This window comes from Perissodus microlepis, chromosome 1 (genome assembly GCF_051167445.1).
Source record: "Perissodus microlepis isolate ML-2025 ecotype Zambia chromosome 1, ASM5116744v1, whole genome shotgun sequence".
NCBI lineage: Eukaryota > Metazoa > Chordata > Actinopteri > Cichliformes > Cichlidae > Perissodus > Perissodus microlepis.
In genome coordinates this window covers 36,464,299-36,484,960 of record NC_140461.1, presented here as the reverse complement: position 1 = coordinate 36,484,960, position 20,662 = coordinate 36,464,299, and the positions used below count along the sequence as shown (strand labels likewise).

The window sequence follows — 20,662 nt, the reverse complement described above, 5'->3', positions numbered from 1 at the left end:
TTTATATTATGTTTAACCCGAGTTCCCACCCGGTCATCTGGTGGGTAACAGGCATCTCCGAAAACGTTAGAGCACTTATGCAAATATGTGATGTCTTGATGAATCGAGCAGATATTTGAAGTTTACACAGAAACATTCTCGCATGAAAATATCTTAAAAGTTTATTTTGTGACCCACAAAGAGCAATATTTCAAACTCCACCACTCTGTGTTCCTCCGCCACTGCCTCATTTGAGTTTTGGACGAAATGCATTCTGGGATATTGCATTTTGTCATTTCAAGCTGATTGGAGACCAGAACAGCCAATCAGATATTTTTGCATCCAAGTCTGTGATTGGCTGGTTTTGTGGCACAAATATAACTGTGTAGAGAAAGAGTTGAGCGCGCACGGGCAGAAATGTTGAGAGCGCGAGCAACACATTGGGAGCGAGCGCAAATGCAAAACCTGAGCGAGAGGGGCTGCTATTGTGTGTGTGTGTGTGTGTGTGTATAACAGCAAACACTGAAATACATTTTTTGCACGCAGAAATGAATTTTGTTCACTCAAATTTAGCTTTTCTTCGCTCAAAATAAATTTCTCCTCAAAATGCAACACTTGCACCTGCAATTTTTTTTTTACGTGCGCTCAGAATGGTGGCACAAAAATAACGCCATATTTTAACAGGAAAAAGAATTCCAGCAGAACCAAAACCATGCTCCTCGTGGGAGATAACGTACAGTTTATGCATCCCAGAAGCTGGGAAATGACTGTGTTCCAGCAGCCATCTAACCATGATGCAGTATGGAGCCTAAATCTAAAATGAAGCATTGTCCACATCCATTCACCATAGCAACCACTATTGTGGAGCAATGTGTGTTTGAGATTTAATATGAATTTCTGTGTAATGGGAAAGATTTGCAATTTTTTACCAATTGATCACAGTTAATTGCCATATTGTCACAAAGAGATTGCATGTAATTGCCAGCCTGCCCCCATTAAATTTCAAGCTGATAACAGATGAACTCCAGGTTATTGCCATTTTATCACCTTCTTGTTGCAGACCTGGGCAACCAAAGATTGCAAGTTCAGTGTACACACTCACGATAATTTTGGTCATCATTTTTGGCTTTTCCCCCGCGTGACTGTAGCATAAAATTAATATTCTTAAAGGGTGTATTTAACCCGTCCCATCGTGTTTTGATAAACTTACCCAAACTGTGAGTGGAGGCTGAAAGCCATTTGAAAATGCATTTATTCTCCATTTATCATCTCTTTCTTCTTTTCAGGAGTATGACTTGATGGTCCTGCCAAATGCTTTCATGATCCACATGCCCCACGCTCCCAGCTTCGACATCTCTAAATTTCGCTCCAGCTCCAGCTACCGCAACTGTCTGAACACCCTGAAGGATGAGTTCCACCAGGATCTGTCCAGGAAGTATGGCTCTGCAGCTCTCAAGTACCTCACTGCCCAGAGAAACATCTAGAAAGTAGACTTGTTAAGAGCAGCTCTGTCAGCCCTGCGAGCTCCGACGTGTACTGACGCTGGAGGGGCTTGGAGTGTATCGAGTGTGGATATAAGCTTTACAGCCCTTTTGAGCATCCCCGGGCTCCTGTGCATTAATTCTCCAGTCGACTGCAACTCGGAGTGACTGAGGACCGGACGCAGAGACGAAAACCAAAACAGGACAGCACAGCTGCGGATTTGTAACGCGGGACTCTGACACGGCCGAAGGGGACAATAGACGAGAGTGGAAACTGATGGGACTAGCTTTAAGGCGAGGAAACAACAACCATATTCTTACAATTGACAATCAGGGCTTTTTTCAAGCAGACACACAGTGAACCAGTCGATCTCCACGGATATTTGGATATTTGGATATTTGGCACCTGGGGGAAAAACTTCCGACATTAGGAATCATATTTGGGAGGCACGTCGAACTGGAGAAAGATTTAAGCCTTATCACTTTCCTGATATTTACTAAGATATTTAATATTTTCTTTTCTTTTTTTTTCTTCAGTGCAAATCTGAACCAATGATAGTGAGCATTTGCATTTACAATGTTTTGATTATGGCTTTACACAAGAATCAGTTTTTTTTCTTTCTATATTTTCTGACCTCTTATAAAGAAATCCATAGTGTCCTGGTCAAACGATTTAAGTTTCTTCTGTGGGCTTCAGGGATGTGCTGTGTGTGTGTGTGTGTGTGTGTGTGTGTGTGTGTGTGTGCTGTGTGACAGAGAGAGAGAGACGGAACGAGCGATCCAGCTGCATCACTGGGCACGTCTTCAACACGCTTACAGCTCGTCTTCAGTGTCACGCTTGCTTCTGTCTTGCATGTAAAGAGTTGCACAACACGTTCTTTTCATGTTGGAAAAATCTACATTTTTCTCCCATGATTCCTCCCTTGGAAACAGAAAATTATTGATGAGATGTGTCATTACCAATTGGGACCAACTCACACGACCAACACCGACACATAATTGTCAGTGATGAGATGAAGCTATTGGCTTTGAAATAAGAGCACGGCGACGGGCAGGAGCTTATTTTTTTGTGCCATTACATTTATAATGTGTCTGAATCACTGGATTGTACGTGCCACCTACTGTACTGTTTTACCCACTGTGCTGCTGTTTTTGTAAAGTCCAGCTGAAATGTTTCTGCAGCCAAAGTTCAGTTTATTGTTATTCCAACTTTACCTGCAGACTAGAATCTGAAGGATTTCTACAGTTTGTTGTCAGATTATTTTGATGCAGATCGAGTCTTCTAATCAGGAGGTGACGTTGAATTATAACAGGAAAAAGAAGCTTCTGTGTCCTCTTCTCTTTGCCAAATTGAATATTTTGCCAAGCTAATTTTACATGAGATTTGAAGCTATTTAAAATGAAACAGCTGACCGGCTAACTCAGAACACAGGATGTGCTTGAATTTTTACTGACAGAGAAAAGAAAAGAGTAAAAAAGTAGTGTAGTGTTCCCAACTTTGCGTCATAGCCTGTTACATGATATCAGCAACGGGCTCGGTCACTCAGACCCGTCAATAAACCTGGAAACCTCCGCTCTCACAGGAATAACGTTGGTGAGGGGTGGTGCAGTTGGAGAACTACATCCTGCACTGACAACCTTGTGATTGCTTTAGTTAACGCGGTCCCCCGTAGTTTTTTTTGTTGTTGTTGTGAAATGCCAAGTTGCAAACGCTCCCTAACTAACCACTGAGTGATAGTCAAACTATCAGGAGTGCGACACAAACCCGAGAAACCAAGAGAAACTTCAAAGTAAAAGTTGTATTTTTTCAATGAAATGCACAACTTGTACTCTGACACCTGACGTTCTCTGTTTCAGGTCAACCAGAAACCTGATAGTTTCACGATTAGTTAGTGAGTGTTTGCAGACTAGTCTTCCATATGAACTACAGGTGACCATGGCAATCTTCTAGCAACCAAAGAAATGACAGGGTAGTTTTCAGTGCAGCACTCTTTGTGATTAACTTCACTGAGGGACAGCAGTCACCCACCACCAAGCACTCTCCAACCAGTTGGGGAATACTCATTCCTCCTTAGCCGACGAGCCTGCAGGCCTGTGTGACTGGAGACGAATTAATGATGTAGTGAAATCAGAGCATGAGGTCACTGGATATCAAGCGCAATTACAGTAAACTTCCTGTCCAGCAATATTTGTTGTTGCATTTGTTTGTAAGGCTGTTTACATCCACCAAACAAAGTTACAGGTCAAAGTCTGACACAAAAGGCTTTTTTTGTTTTGTTTTATCTGTTACTGGCACAAAAGAGCTTCGGTACGTTGATGTCACAACTGGTAGTAGGGACTCAAGAGCAGAGCGGTTTGACGTCTCCAGAAACAGTTTATTTACAACACCGGTGCACGATATATACAGTGAAGGGAAAAAATCCAACTCCAGGGATTCACGGGGAAGCTCTCTCACACTCGCTCTCGTCTTCTCGCCCAAACTCACATACGCTCACACGGTAGGGAGGTCACAGGTCCAGGAAGGAAAGTCTGTGGTAGAGGAAAGGAAGTCACTCACAAATCACGAAATACTAAGCACATGAGCTGGGAGAATCACTAACGTCTGTAGTACAATCATCCAGCGACGAGAAGATCTGTGTTCCAGCCTCAAATAGTGCTTCAGGTGATGACAGCTGATTGTTGTCAGGTGTGTGGGCCAAGGGCTGGAGCCCACAGTGAGCTCCGCCCAGGCAGAGAGAGAGAGAGCGAAAAAACAAAACAAACACACGTAGCCTCGCGGGGCCGGCCGGCAGGCACGGAGACCATGACAGTTGAGGCTTCATAAAGTCAAGATGGTTAGTTTTTTTCCCACCGATGCACATTTATTTGCACTTTGCTCAGATGCATTTAGAAAAGTAACAGAGCCGTGAAAGTGCAGCATCAAGAATTAAATACAGTGTGACTGAATATTTAAAAAAAAAAAAACTAAATATTTTAATGAGGAAGATTATAAGAAATCTGATTTTCTCAAACGATGATGTCCGTTCAGTCTTAAAGTGTGGTTGAGGATGTCATCATGTGGAAATCGGTGCTGACATCTTGTGCCGGTGGTTTGTTAGTCTTTACAGTGGGGACGCTAACCCTGCACCCAGTTCAGATGTTGATACCAAGCTAAGAGCACAACCAGTCTAGTCAAAATATCTGACGTGTATCAAACTGAATAACTTGGTTACAAATCGGTTTTCTTTAAAATCACAAGAATACAGCGAGCGTCCGAATCGGTAAATCTGTTGACAGCTACATGTTCAAGTTCAAAGGTTGTGCCCTCATATGTATATCAGGCAGGGAACCGGCTCCCCTGTCACTATTATGCAGCCGCCTTGGCTTTTACTTTTGTATAATAGGAAGGAGCAGCATCAGCCATCTTTATATACAGTCTATGTAAACATCCAACAGCAGCAAACTGGAATGCAGCCGTCAAACCAGAATGCTTCTCCTGAAGTTTCCACAACTGATCCGTGTGCTGCAGAAAGATATTTATTTCAGTTGGACTTTATTCATTTTCTGTTTGTTTTTAATGATGCTCTGTCCAACATTTCCAATCAGTAAAGTATGATGAAATACATTTGTCATGTTGTTATGACATGTAGCATTGGACATGATGGATAAGTCCTACTGCTTCAGTTTAGTTTAGTTTTTGGTTATTTGAACGCTTTGGTCAGTTATGCTCAGAAGCATCCGTGTTTAACGTTATGTTGGAGCTGCCTGCAGGCTGATCACGATGTTTGCATCCTTCCCTGTAGCGCAGGAGAACAAAACAAGTACCAAGGTGCGGCGTTATCGCTTGTAGCAGCATCGCGCTGTAGTTTTGTTTTTGAGCATTCTCTACAAATTTTCATCTCTACCTGCATTTAGAGGGGAGGGGAAGGCAAGAAGAAAAGACTTCAAGCAGATCTCGTGTAATTTCCACTGCAAATACGGCAAACATGGGAGGTGGGTCACGAGTGACGGTGTATGTGACAGCCGTTTGACGAGGACTGAGTCCAGACGGTGCCGTGAAGAGCCCTGCTCCCTGTCCACTCCCACCCACACCACCTCTATTGCCGTGTTGTTGATTGTGGTAAATGCTAGTGCCTTTGCTGTATTGTGAAACTGGATATTGATTGTACTGTTGTACCGACAGGGCCTGGGGATAGTCAGGCGCTCTATTTATTATTGTTGACTCAAATCGATCATATTTTTCTATGTAAGTGCTTTAAATAAATTTGCCCTTTTTATCACTTGGTCTGTATTTAGTTTTTCAGCATTCTTGACAAACACAACTCCGCTCTGCGTGAGGATGCAAATACTCCTCAAGCTCGCTAAAGTAGCATTAAATGAACAAACGCTGCAGCATTTGGATCCAAGGATGTCTTGGGATCTTCAGGAATTCAGAATATTTGCCAAGGTCAGTGGTTTTAAGCCGGCTGAATCTTCCATGTGTGTAATTGGCCTAGTGAAAATTCCAAATACAAACCAAATTGTTTTGGATGAATAGGTCCCCTGATGGCTCTCATCCATTTTAATGCAAATTACAATACAGTAATTGGATTCAGAACTTTGCCTGCAGTTTGTTCAGAAGTGAATCATTTCTTAACAAATTGGGGTGAGAGAGTAGAAAAGCAAATGAATACACATTTAGAAAAGCATTTATGTTTTCATTCATATATATGTGTGTGTGTGTGAAGCCAGAAATGCCGACAATACAAAATATTCTGAATATGAGGGAAAGAGTGGGCTGCAATGTGCCCCGGGGCATTTAAGCTTTTACAAATGCATCCAAAATATAGTAAAATGTAGCATAACATGGAAATACATATAGTTACATACGTGTAGTATGCCCTTCTGCTTCTCTGCGTTACATCGTCAAATGCCGAGCAGGTCTTCATCTCATGATTAGCACATGACACATAGACGTAATATCGCTCAAGCTCCCATTTCACAGCAGGAGAACATCCACTTCACACCTCCAGTGTTCTTAGTAACAGCTTATCAGTTCTTAGTCAGCCTCCCTGCATGTAGGCTAACCAAGCCCATATGTGAGTGTAAGACTGTACAAGAACTTACTGGAAACCTCAAAGTACCTTTCATGCTTGTTTTTTTACTGCAGTTATTTTAAAGCTTTTCAGTAAAATCACTGCATTAAAGTGATCTGTGACATTCCTCAAAGACAAGGGCAGAGCTTCTTTGATGGCATCCCGTATGCATCAGAGGGATTATATAGGGAGGAGACGTGTGCAAAGACTTCTGTATTGAAATCTATTTCACACAACAGCACAGAAGCACAAATTCCACAGGACAAATCTTTTAAACCCTTTTATTGCTGCTGTGCTTTTAGAATGTCAACAGGTAATCGGTTTGTATCCCATTTTTAATAAGTAGAGCTCACTTGGAAGAACTGAATATGATTCCCTTTGATAGACCCCCCCCCACACACACCTCTATACACTAGTGGTGCTGAGGATGCAGACTGAGGCTTGAATGGAGCTCTGTCTGAGGTGGAGATGGGGAGGAGGTGGGTTGCGCGAAAAGAGTCCGAAAAGGAGAATGAGCACAGATTTAAAAGGCGTGATGTCGAGGATGATTGGCTCAAAGAAGGCGGGTGAGAAGGTTCACTCTTCCTGTTCAGTTAGGTTTTGAAGAACAGTCCAAATCTAACTGAAGGTTCTAGGATTTATTTAGTCCATCTACATCCCCACCTTGACCTACGGCCATGAGAGCTGGGTGTTGACTGAAAGAGAAACGTTGCAAATTTCCTCCATTTTCCTCCATCCTCACCCTCAGCCTTAAAAAGAAGGGGGGAGGAGCTTGGACATGTCTTGAAGCAGAGCTTCTGTTTCTCCGTGTTGAAAGGAGCCAGTCGAGGCTCTGTTGTTAACATCACTTGTTGGGTCTGCGCTTCCACAGGCCCCGCTGGTTTAGAAACTTATTCCCGTTAACGACAAGGAAGCAAGACGAACAGCGATTTTACTTGCGCAAGGGATGCCCCGGTCGGTGTCTCAGGAAAGCACTCTGAATCCAACCACAGACGACCTCGACCCCGGCCTCCACTTCCCGCCTTTTATTGACAACAGTTACAGTACACACAAGTACCTCCCATTGTAACCCCCCCTATGGTTATAAAAGATAAGGTACCATGTGTGTATGTGTGCGCACGTGTGTATGCCTGTGCGAGAATGTGTGTGTGTGTGTGTGTGTGTGTGTGTGTATGCATGTGCGAGAATGTGTGTGTTTGTGTTTGGGGGTGTGTTTGTGTGACCTCCTGCTCACCAAAAGGGTCATAAAGGCAGGAAATTTACTAAACAAGAAAACAGAACCCTCACATAGGATGTGTCCCTATAAAACACTACAGCCTCCCCCACCAACAGGCTGGGGAGGGTAATAGAAACAAAGAAATGTCTTTGATGATGCTGTTTGAACTAAGACTTACAAATTTAAGTAACACAATGACAACATTTAACAATTTGACTCCAACATCACTCTTCATAGTTTCATTCTTACTACATACCCCGTGTACTGTGATTTCACCACGATCCTTTTCACAAACATCAACTTCTGTTTTAGCATGAAATCAATTTCATGTAATAAATCACAGCTGAAGAGAGTTGATCTCCAACCACCACTAAGCACTGTTCAATTAAAGAGCTACAATTTCCAAGCCTGAAACAAACATGTCAGAGGACGAATGACACGGGCAGGATGCGATTTTTGTTTTTAGGTTTTTATGACATGTATGTTTGTTTATTTGTTTGTTTATGACATCTTCGTTCTCCATCGCACATCATTTTTTTCCACTTTATGCTACGTGAATTCCCTGTGTAAAAGATCCATGTACACATACACTGGGACATAATTCATATGTCTGTGAAGAGTTAAGAATATTAGTCGCCCATTTTCCCCACTTTTTAAAATTCATCTGTAAATTTTGGCCTAAACTGTGATCTTGAGAAGAACTTCAATCAAACTAAGTAAAAAACATCAAGTCACATGGAGTAGCATTTTTAGTCTTGCAGCCAAACCTTACTCACTACCTGATGTGGACCGTGGATTATTTTTGTTGGTTATGCAGTCAGGTTATGTTTCATATGAGAAGAAATACATTTTCCTTTACATATTAATAGGCAATGCAGTTTAGGCGTATCTCTTTTTCTTTCTTCAGAGAGAAGGTTGGAGAATTTTATCAATAAAAATTTTAGGACTAAGCTTCTGACCTTCTGTCTCTAAGTGGGAGCTGAGTCCCATAGCATGAATAATACAGCTACACGCCTACACCTTCTCTTCAGTACAAAACCACATTAAGCAATTTTCTGTGAGCGTTTTCCTGCTCTGACATTTATTGCAAAAGCCTGGAAATCGAATTGTCCTTTGCAGATGTGTTGCTTGAATAATGGGCTCCCTCACCACTTTTCTTTCACTAAAAAAAGAGAGGGAAAAGAACTGTGAAGTCAAGCATTTCCTTATTTCCAATATCTGCAGAAACAATTGAAGTACTGCGATAATAATCTCTTTCAAGACAAATGCCTCCCACTTCCAAAGCAATGCTCACCAAAGCAGAAAGCAGCTGATGTACTGCTGTCATGAAAAAAACAGCAAAGGTAGAAAAGAACCGTTACGCTGCTTTCAAACGGTTGTTTAGAAACAAATACTGGCAGCACTGACCCATGGCTCTCTGGCAGGTTTTTCTCTTTTTTTCTGTGTTCTTGTTTTGTATGCACTTAATTAATGAAAAGTACAGTTTCTTCTCCCTCTATTGAACATACATGCTCAACAAAAATCCCCAGTTAATCTCAGGGCTTGCCCTGCAGTACAAGTACAATATGCAAATGAATGAATTCATCAAACGCTCTTTTAAGTATCAAACACGATTGTTGAAAAGTTTGTATTTTGCCTTGTAAATTAGAATCCAAGTGATGATACAGAAGCAAATGTAGAAAGGACTGACTGAAGTTTTTTTTCCTGGACAGAAAGCCACATTTATGAACAGCAGTCAGCAGGAGGTGCTTGGGGTGGATGGAGGGGAGTATCAAACGCAATACTCTGACCCCAAACACTGGCCATTAGGTTAAGGTTGGCGAAAGATGGGATTTTTAACCCGTCAATACAAAGTTATATAAAACCAGACGACCACCTTTATTTATCTCAGACTTTTCATACTGTTTGCCACTATGGTTATTAATACCTTTGGACCTTCAACATAAGTGATTTATTTGCTCATAACTGATATTTTGATTGAATTTGTTCACATATGATTTACTTGAATATCTCATATCAAAGCCTAGCATATTGAACCGAGCTGTTTATTCACATCATAAAACATTATCATTATGACCATCATTATTATCATCGCATTCATTTTTTAATATGTTGCTTATAGTTATCACTGTTAAAGACCTAACTCAGATCATAAAAATGTACATGTTAATTTTTTTTAACTATTTTAATATTCTTTGTAAATATTTTTATATCCCAAGTACTCTCATTAAAAATCCTTAATTTGCTAAGTTGTTATTCCTTACTTAGTGCAGGTGAAAGGGAAACGAATGGTAAATGGTAAATGGCCTGTATTTGTATAGCCCTTTACTAGTCCCTAAGGACCCCAAAGCGCTTTACACATCCAGTCATCCACCCATTCACACACACATTCACACACTGGTGATGGCAGCTACATTGTAGCCACAGCCACCCTGGGGCGCACTGACAGAGGCGAATGACAGGTGTGAAAAAAGATTTACCTCCACATTGCACATTGCTCCACCCGGACCTCAGCCCACGTCTCCAGTGGTGGAATAAACAACCTCCTGCTCATAAAAGCAGCTGTTTCTTTTCTTCTGTCATAAAACTCGTGTCATAAAGACACACAACACACGTCTGCTCCACGTTGAATAACATCTTCATTTCTTTCTTCTGTTGTTCCTTCCCAGTTGTTTTATGGATAGTACATTATAATACTGGCTTGAATAATGTCGGGTCTGTGCTCTATGATATATAGTTCTATAATGGTATATAGATCATAGTCTGCCTCCGGGTATCTGAGGTTATCGTCCCATCTATTAGTCCTTCCCTTTACCTAAAACCAAAGGTGAATGGTCGAAAGTTTTTCTAAAACTGTCTACGCACCCCAGCCTTGTTGTTTTACCTATACAAACACTACATGTGTTTAACTAACGTCAGGTATGTCAGAATGAACCACACTCCCCACACTCACCTGCTTCATCCTCCCAGCAACTCCTCTTAGCTGCTCTCCAGTTAACGTCCAGTGTTTTTTAAACTTTTCAATTTTATTCAATTCAATTTTATTTATACAGCGCCAAATCACAACATCAGTCGCCTCAAGCCGCTTTATATTGTAAGGTAGACCCTACAATAATACATACAGAGAAAAACCCAACAATCATATGACCCCCTATGAGCAAGCACTTTGGTGACAGTGGGAAGGAAAAACTCCCTTTTAACAGGAAGAAACCTCCGGCAGAACCAGGCTCAGGGAGGGGCGGGGCCATCTGCTGCGACCGGTTGGGGTCCACCAAACCTGATCTCCTTGTAGCAGCAGAAGTTGTACCAATTACAAACATATACAACTGTCACCGTCTACAATACACGAAAATAACATCAAATTCGTATGTAATCAAATAAAGTGACACAGTTTCAAACAGTTTTAGCTCAATTTTCAAAGCTGAGACTTTGAGAAAAAAAGTAACATTTTCTGAATATTTGTAAACTGACTTAAGAGTAACCAGCTCTGACAGCTTCATGTCCCTGCAGAGATTATTCCAGAAAAAATGGCACATTTTCTCTCTAATTCTGACTCTGTGGACAGGTGGACAGCCAGGATTATATTTTTACATGTACTGTATGTGCAAAGATAAAAGAGAAGCAGACCCAGGAGAGATTTATATTTAATAAAGAACCTACGGGCATATCCGCAGACACACAGATGGTTAGCAGCTGCATACAGACAAGAAAGGTATGTTTGATTTCCACTGCCAGGAATGTACATGTGAAGCTCCGTGTGGAGATAGTATCCTTGTTGTTTAGGAGCTGGCCAAGTGTAATTACATTTATTGTATTTACAGTTTTTATATTTTTATATTACACTAAATGATCATTTATTTTCCATGTTTTAATAATGACATTAATGTATTTTTGCTGGGCTGGTGTTTAACTTACAAGAAAAAACCCAACACTGTTTTGTATTGAGCTTTGATTAATCGATTAACCCTTTTAGAGCCGTTACCAACAAGTGTACCACAATCTTAAATGTAGAGTGTAACCAAGTGAAACCAAGAAAACATCCTTTCCTAGAGAATCCTCAAGCTTACATTTCCTAGATCGACTCCAGATTGTGTCAACAGAAGCTTTGGCCTGTGCTCAGTGTTTGGCTAGAAGGAGATGATGAAGCCATCCAGTTGGACATCTATTCAATTCAATCCAGTTTTATTTATACAGCGCCAAATCACAATAACAGTCGCCTCAAGGCGCTTTATATTGTAAGGTAGACCCTACAATCATATGACCCCCTATGAGCAAGCACTTTGGCGACAGTGGGAAGGAAAAACTCCCTTTTAACAGGAAGAAACCTCCAGCAGAACCAGGCTCAGGGAGGGGTGGGGCCATCTGCTGGAGAGAGAAGGAAGACAGGATCTGAATCTGGATTTGTTGTATTTTCTAGAGAAATTCATGTTTCTCAATTTTTCTTTTCAAATTTGATCAGTTTTCAGTTGTGAATATGTGTCCTCGGAAAAATGATTTAAATATCGAAATTTAGCAGTCGTAAACCGTAGTTCCAAAAACTGTTGGAGTGAGAGCTGAAGTAATGTCATGACTTCCAACTTGAACCAAGACCTTTCTTAGCAGTCAATAAAGCACAGATATGATCCTATCCACCCCAGTTTAAATATGTTGAATGCATTCTTCTTCTTCATGTAAATCTAGCCATACCATTATGAATATCCTGCTAATGGGTAAACCGACAAACCAATCCAATCACAAAAGTACCATTGCATCGGTGACAAATAATTCTTTGACACAATATTGTAGCGGTCCATTTTTTCAAAGTTGTGCAGAAATATAAGCCCCGATGAGAATGACCTACTGTAAACACAAGTAATTAGGTCATTTCTGCAAAGTAGTGGAAAAAAGTATGTTCTAAGATGATTTTATTGTTTAAATGAGCTATTTTTAACTCTTTCCTAACCATTATTGAGTAATGTTTTGTGTGCAACGCTAACAGAGTAGTTTGAGTGCCTTAGTCCAGTGAACCCAGAGAAGTACTGTCCTGCAGTCTGCAGTCAGTGTTCTCCTCCTTCTGCCTCCATAGGTGGATGCTGTTTGTCCTTGGTGGAAACTTTTCTGGGGGGGTTTCAGGAACACTAGCATGAGTTGTGTGGGACCTTGAACAGTGCATAGCACTGCAAACACACAATGTTAATTTGCTGAGTGTGGATAACAGTAGCAGCCATCTTTTGCCAGGCTAGTGTCCACCCTCCTGTGCATAATTTTTCAGTCGAGTGGTTATATGTCAGTTTAGTCATATATTTAATTACCATTACGTTTCTGCGCCAAAGTGCTATAGAGCCCTGCAGTTAGCAAGGCAGTCGTCTGTCTTACCTTCCGCTTTGCTCGTGACTCCTTTCTGTAGCAGACAGAAGGTTGCTGTTGGATACACGTTTAGAGCAAAGTAATTTTACTTCACTGATGTTTTAAAATGTTTTCATTCTGGTTCAATCATTCACAGCAATTGATAATTCTGTCTGGAAAATTACAGTGTGAAATACACATCATCATTGTTGTTCACTGTTTAAGACTGAGATGATGGAACACTGAAACAGTTACATTTCTTTGTGGTTCTTGTTAAACAGTATCTGTGGGCTCTTTCTGCTCTGAGACTACAATAAGCCTTTTATGCATAATAATTGTAATGGTTTGTTATGAGGCAAGAAAGCAGGAATATCACTTGCTTGATTACATTTCACACATTTCATCTCACTTTGTGCTTCTCCACTAACAAAATTTTCATGATCTCAGTCTGCCTCTCTAAGGGCAACTTAGCTTTACAGAGTTGAACTTGCAGCACATAATACCACAACACCCACATAGTAATAACTTACAAATGATCTCTTCTGACCATTTTCTTGTAGCTGTGTATTGATTTCACAGCAACTAACAACAAAGTTACTTTTACACCACGCTTGTGCACACACACACACACACACACACACACACACACACACACACTGTTTAAATGTATTTATTTTTATTTACACATTTAATTTCTATTTTTTTACAATTACGTAAACTTTTTTTTTAAACTTCCACCTGACGGGGCCCCTGATGTGCTGTTGGCTCAGGTGCCTCTCAGCACCCAACAGTTAGGAAAAGTTGATCAGAGATCCTTCCTCTCACATTTGACATCACACGGCTCAGTGAGGAGGCCACAGAAGCAGCAGAATTTAATGAGGGCGAAGGGGTGAACACGCATTTACACAACGGATTCATTAGAGAGACATATTGCAACATTTGGTAAATGACGCCCAAACGGTGCAGCATTGATGCTCTGCGAAATCTGTGTGTCCAACGTGGCCCCAGGTCTCCAATTACAGACCAAACTTCTCATCTGGAGCAGAGGCCAAAACACCTGCTCACAACATCTGCTGAGCTCACTCGAGGAACTCTTAGTGTACATGTGTGTGAATGTGCACGTGCACACAGGGCTTTATTTTACATGGCTTCCTTATGATGGAGGAATTGTAAAAGCATGCGTACGCGATGCGTAAAAGCAGAATAATTCAGGATGAAACAGAACTGCAAAATTTCAGAATCTACAGGTAAATCTTGTGGTAGTGAGACTGAACAGATTGGATCTTTTAGAATTCCAACAAAGAACAAATTCTAGTTTAGGTGTGCCTCCAGAGGCTTTTTAAAAATAGACTGCAAACAATATCTCTACAGTGATGAAACTACTTCAGATACAATGTTACAGGCTTCAGACCACAATCTAGGCTCCTTCCTTAAACACGATAACTGAATCCTTTTATAATCATCAAAGCAAAAGCAGTCAGCAAAGATAAAAGACATTTGACCGCAGGTGCAGTTACCATCAGCTAATGAGCAGTTTGCGCACACACACACACACACACACACACACACACACACACACACACATACATAGGCTTCGACCTTGCCTAAATCATGCAACAAACACAGCTTTATCTCGTCTTGGGAACTATTAAAGTTCCCTCTTCCTACAGCTCGTAGTAATTTATCTGAACATAACTGTGCACATGATTTGACTTTGGTTTAATGACACTTCAGAAAACCTTCGACATGTTGTTTCGAGAGATGAACCTAGCTAACAGCCTGAGGAAAATCAGCAACAAAACATGTTAGCTTGTAGCAAAACTGTTGTTTTATACAACAACAAATAAGTTGATTTAAAAATAGGTGATTCTCAAATGCAGTTTTTCTTGCATCCAACTGGAAAACAAATACTGACATGCTCAGAGACGATACAGGGCTTCATCCAGAAAATGGATACATGTGTCAATTTAGACCATGACATTCAGCTACTCTTCCATTTCAGTCACCACAGGCCACATTATAATTTACACTTGAATTTTCCTTAATGGAATGAAGTGATAAAACCGGAACCGTGTGGTACATTACATCTGATATTTATTCAGCTGGAACATGACAGAAATAGTACCTGTGACAGAAATGAATATGAAAATATGGCTCAGGCAGGTACAACTAATCCACTAATGAATGTATGATTTATATCATAGTCTCATGATATGGTTAAAAGGGCTGAGTGAGGTTCAAACTCCCTCCTCTAAACTACAATATATTTAATCCAGATTTCTAATTATAACCAAAAGAATTCAGCTGCTCCACAGACATCTTCACTTAAACATTTACCATCATGCCCAACCTGATGTCAGCTATAAAAGAAAGTTTGTATGATGCATCATATGATAGAAGTGTCCCATCAGTATTACTCATCACATGATAAATCCAAGTCAAAGGCTCATACTGCTTTATGTAAATAGTAGTGCTGTCAAAATTAACGCGTTAACGCGAATTAATCCGCCATCACGGTCAACGTGATTAAATTTTTTTTAACGCAATTAACGCATCTCGAGTGCAGAATGACTCAAAATCCCTGAAATATTTCTGTCAACGCATTTCGGGCAGACCTATTACTATTGTTGAGAACATGCGGTTCACAGAACTTTGGTTCCTCGTTTTGAGGACTCGAAGCCTCTCCAAGAGTGACAGAGAGAGAGGGGATAAATGTTTACAGAGTTTTTTGTTAACATGAATGTTCAAGATGTTCAATAAACATGTTAAGTGCAGATATTTTCCCTTTTTTCTTGAGTCTGTTTGCTCATGCAAAATGAAATGCGATTAATATAGAATAAAAATGAATTCAATTGTGATTAATCTAAATTAATCTACAGTAACCCTGCGATGAATCAGATTAAACATTTTAACTGTTTGACAGCACTAATATATATTGTATATTAGTGTATACTTACCTATTAGTACATAGAAAAAGTTGTATTTCACAGTAGAGAACCTGTGCTAAAAGACTGAAGAAAACTATTCAAATTCTCTTTGAATTTAAGCATTTAACATTCTTTGTGTTTATTCTGCATTTACTTGATTATATTGCATAAATGTCACAAGCTTAAATATAAAGTTGAAAAAAATTAGTTTTCGCCAGGTTATTGATCAAGTAATTGCGATTAATCGTGAATAATTACAGAAAATTGTGAGATAAATTTTTTTTTTTTTAATTATTAAATTGACTTCTTTTGGATTCTTTACGGCCAGCTCATGGTGGTCTTTTACTTTAAAAAATGATCTTTAATTTCACATATTCCGGAATACGGAGACTCAGCAGACACACAGACACGTCAGCCAAAGTCTGAAGCACAAACAGGAAGCCCAGTTATATTTATATGCTCCATCCAGACGTCACACACACTATAAGTTTCGATCAAACACTCTGCTTAGTTTCACTTTCTGGCCCTGCAGTTACCATGCTCTTGCAAAAGCATGTAGTTTCCTGTCAGTACTTTTGGCACAGACTGTACTAAGAGACGGCCCTTTTAAACTATATTAAAAGCAAGTAACAATAAACACTAAATAAGGACTAACAATATAATTATTTCATGACAGTTCTTCCCCTTTTCATGTTTCCCAAGAAACATGACATAATTCCTAATCTATCCCATTAAGTCTACTTTCATGTGAGAATAATAGCTAGAATATAACAAAAGGAATCATATCAAAATGAAACCTTTCAATTGCCCAACCCTTTAGGTCCTCCGCCCCCTCAACGAGTTGTACACTTTCAATGTTCCCTTATTACTATAGCATAATTACTTGTATCCACAACAAATAATCAAACAAATAAATCAAGCCCTTATACAGCACCTCGCGTTTACGCTGGGCTGTGAGCTATCATTGCTTCTCTTCCTACCATCCCCTTTTGACCCCAGAGTCACAATTTAACCCCACTTCTGACTCCCCTCAATGCTCACTATAAAATCCAATCATATATGATTAACTTTATCCTATTAAGAGGTCCCATATTACTCTTTGGAAACAGCCTCTATAGAGATAAGTTTTCTCACCCCCTCTACGGGTAACATAAATCCAGTCTTAACACTATTTATTGGGCAATTTACCTAACATAGAAATCCTACAAGGTATTCCTAAAGTCCCTATCATACTCTTTATTACTTTTATGGTCACATTTAACCTTAACAAGCTTTTAATCTCCTAAACAACAAATTTTATTCAACTGTGCGATTCTCTGTGCTTCTTTTGTGGTTCCATTCGGTCCGGTGCTCCCTGGAGTCTCACCACCCCTGTGGTCGCTGTGGTCCCGAAATCTCCTGCAAAGGAAACAAAACACCTTTCCCTACTACGCCTCCCTAATTTATTATGTTCAATTGTTCTCTTAATTATTCAAACTTGGTTCAAGCTATCATGTTTGGGACTCTAATCAAAAGCATTAACCTAATTATGTGTATAAGCGTGTTTGCATTTATCCATCGGCCCTCAAGGTCCTCCCTACAATATATCAGTTCAGTCAGTCACGCTGAAGGACGTTTTTGACCTTCAGTTGACCGAGTGACAACTCCTATGAGCACAGTTGCCATGTGTGTATAAAAAAATCATTTATATATATATAATCTTCAATTTTATTCATTTGGGTAAGCAACACGTTTAACAACCTTTAACCCCCTTTAACCCCCTGTAAGAAACTCTCTTCTTCTCTTATCTGATCATCTCAAGCATGTCCTGTACTCTACTTACTTCCTGTTTTCAGTCACACATACATTTACAAGCTCTATCACATTTGCCCTATATGGTTGTCTCAGTCTTCACATGTTTCCTGTCGACCTATTCAGAGCAGGCCTATTTTCACACCTTCTGCATTACTTCTTGCTAAGCAAAGACAAAGCAAACTGTTTTTCAGCTCTACCCCAGAAACTAATCTACGTCATGTCTGTGTCTGTAAGCGTGCATTAAAAAAACTGTTGCTATACATATTTGACATATTTTATATTTGATTTCATTTTGTTCCTCTTGATGTAACAGTACATTCTATAAACTTTAATTGACTTCTACAGTGGCCTATTTTGTTAATGGCATGAGTTATATCAAAAAGTTTCTCCCCTTTAGCATTTGGCATTTTCCCCACAATATAATCTAATACCATAATCTAACCCCAGTCAATAAAACAGAATTTTCTCAAAGCAAACATCAGCAACCCAAAATCAGCAGCCCCAGATTTAAGTCCTCCGCTCCTCCTGCTCATGGCAAAAGCAAAGCAAAGCAAAGCAAAGCATCCCCCTTTCTCTTGCCAGCGTGGTGAATTGTTTGTCCACATTTATTCATCCTACGCTTGGTCCAGTCACACACATTCATTCACACGCATTCACACCAGGTATTGCTGATAGTGGAGACTCCCGCACAAATAATCAGATTCTCCACCCTCAGCAACATGAGCTCATTCATTTGTTTTATTTTTTTTGCTTATTTATTTATTTTTTTTAGGAAACTAATTCTTTATACTCTTTTACTGGATCGAGTCGCTACAATCCTTTTAGACAGGGACTTACAACCTGATCAGGTTCCCACAGGTGGCCCATTGTAATCTGGAAAAGGTCACCTTATATTTGTTCTCCCGGAAATTTTACAGCGCTGTTAATTCAATCTTGCAGGCCTGCTTACAAAAAATGAGAAAAAGAGAGCTGATTATTAGCTCATCAAAACACAAAACATAATCACCTGACAGGTTTTCTCTAAGTGCACTGTTACAATTTTAAAGGGCCCAATTCTAGACATGTCCATGTTTACTAAAACTCCCTCTTTTCAAAATAAGAAAACAACCCAAACCTAACTGACAGAATCCACCCATCACTCAAACAACAACCCCAAAGGTCTTAATCACAGAAAAAATTTCACTTGTTAATCTATTGATATGGTATTGGGATTAGAACTTCAGGGCCACAAAAGTTTTGCCCTACTTTTGGTTTAATTAATACTTACATAGTCTGAAATCAGACTTAAAATCACTCCCTCTGTTCATTTTCCCCCACATCATATCTCAGTGGTTGACCTCAGATTCCACAGCGTCCTGAGAGTCTGAGGTCAACTGATATAATTTCACCTGCTAAATACACAGAAAATCTTGTTAAAAGCCACAGTTTGCACACAGTAATGTTCCCCTTTAAGCACTTTAACATACTTAGATTTAGCATAACATATAAACACGTTATAACAATGTGTCATCACTAAATTATACATTTCTTGTCCAAATCTGCACTTCTGAACAGACCTGACCACCTTATTCAATTAATCCTCCTCAGTCTCTGCTGTTTCCTCCATTGAAAGCCTCTGACACCCAACCACACAGGAAGCTTCTTTCTCACCACTCATTTCAGCTAATTTGCATACTGAGTCATATCTCAGGAAGTTAATGTGACAAGAGAAAGACATATTTAAATCTTACCACATTATTAAATTATTTTATTTTCTTCCTAGAGTAATCACTTGTTTTGCTCAATCGCCACAAGAGCACTTCCAATTCACTGTTTTAAAACTACTTTAAGCTTTTAATCACTTTTCATTTTCACCAATGTCACTCTCTTGTCATGAAACTTCCCTAAGTTATTCCTCAACTTCAGGGTTTAAGTGTGTTCACACTATTTTACCACTGATAAACAGACTCACATGCTCAACATGCTGTCTAATCCTCATGAGCTCTCTTGTATTTGTAAGGTTAATGCATTTTCTGTTTGTGTGTGTGATTTTGTATATGTTTCTTTTTGCAGTGTTTCAGACTCCTTCACAATTTTCCCACTTAAGCAGTCAGTTTTCTCTTTCCCAAGTTTGCTAACCCAAATTTTGATTTCCCACCTTAAATAACAGCATTCCTTGTCTTCAGCCAATTCAACCAGAAACTTGGCCTGAACGTTTCCAGTGATGTTAACCTATAACTTTCTTCCGACCGCTGCATGTGGAAAATTGATCCAGGTCTGCTTTGCACCTAAAAATAACAAAACTGAGACATTTTCATTATTATCATGAGTGCTTAATAATTAATTATCATGAGTGCCACTTCTCTCTCTCCGGCCAGAAATACCAATTTATTTCATGTATTCACATTGATAAATGTAAGCGTGTCTTCCTTGCGTTTATGTTATGTGGTCATGTTAATGGAGTGTAAACTGCTTCTTCATTGCATATGTATTTTATAATCAGGTTTAACGCATGCCTCTTTGCACTGAGCTTTGGGTTCAAACTGTCTCACTTCTGCTTCTCTCCAAAAAGAATTTCACATGCAACAATTTGTATATGTGTGTTTTCTATTCATTAATGTAATTGTTAGTTAATTTCTCTCTTTATTTTTACCTTTTTTAACCTCACTGTTGTGATGTGGTGAACATTTCTAAACCTCCATGAGGTCAGCCTTCAATCCAGTTTTAGCTCATATGCATTCACTATATCACGTTCACCTCTCACTGTTCTCACAGTTTCCTGTGGGGCCTCGCAGATCAACACAGGTCCAAATCAGCTGTTTCTTCTCTCCATTGCTTCTCTCTTCACCTTTTCAGTCTTTTCTTTGAGGATTACTCCAAGCATGGCAAATGTGAAACTCAGTGTCC

The 20,662-nt window shown here is 39.8% G+C and overlaps 1 protein-coding gene across 3 annotated transcripts in view; it reads left to right on the top strand.

Moving 5' to 3' along the window:
* Window positions 1–5,719, top strand: part of large2 (LARGE xylosyl- and glucuronyltransferase 2) — a 117,679-nt gene extending 111,960 nt beyond the window's left edge. For all 3 annotated transcript variants that reach the window (XM_084918224.1, XM_084918290.1, XM_084918373.1), the window contains one exon: window positions 1,266–5,719. In XM_084918224.1, coding sequence (XP_084774350.1) covers window positions 1,266–1,463 — 198 coding nt within the window. In that variant the 3' untranslated portion in view covers window positions 1,464–5,719. The remainder of the gene's footprint in view (window positions 1–1,265) is intronic.
* Window positions 5,720–20,662: the final 14,943 nt, after the last annotated feature.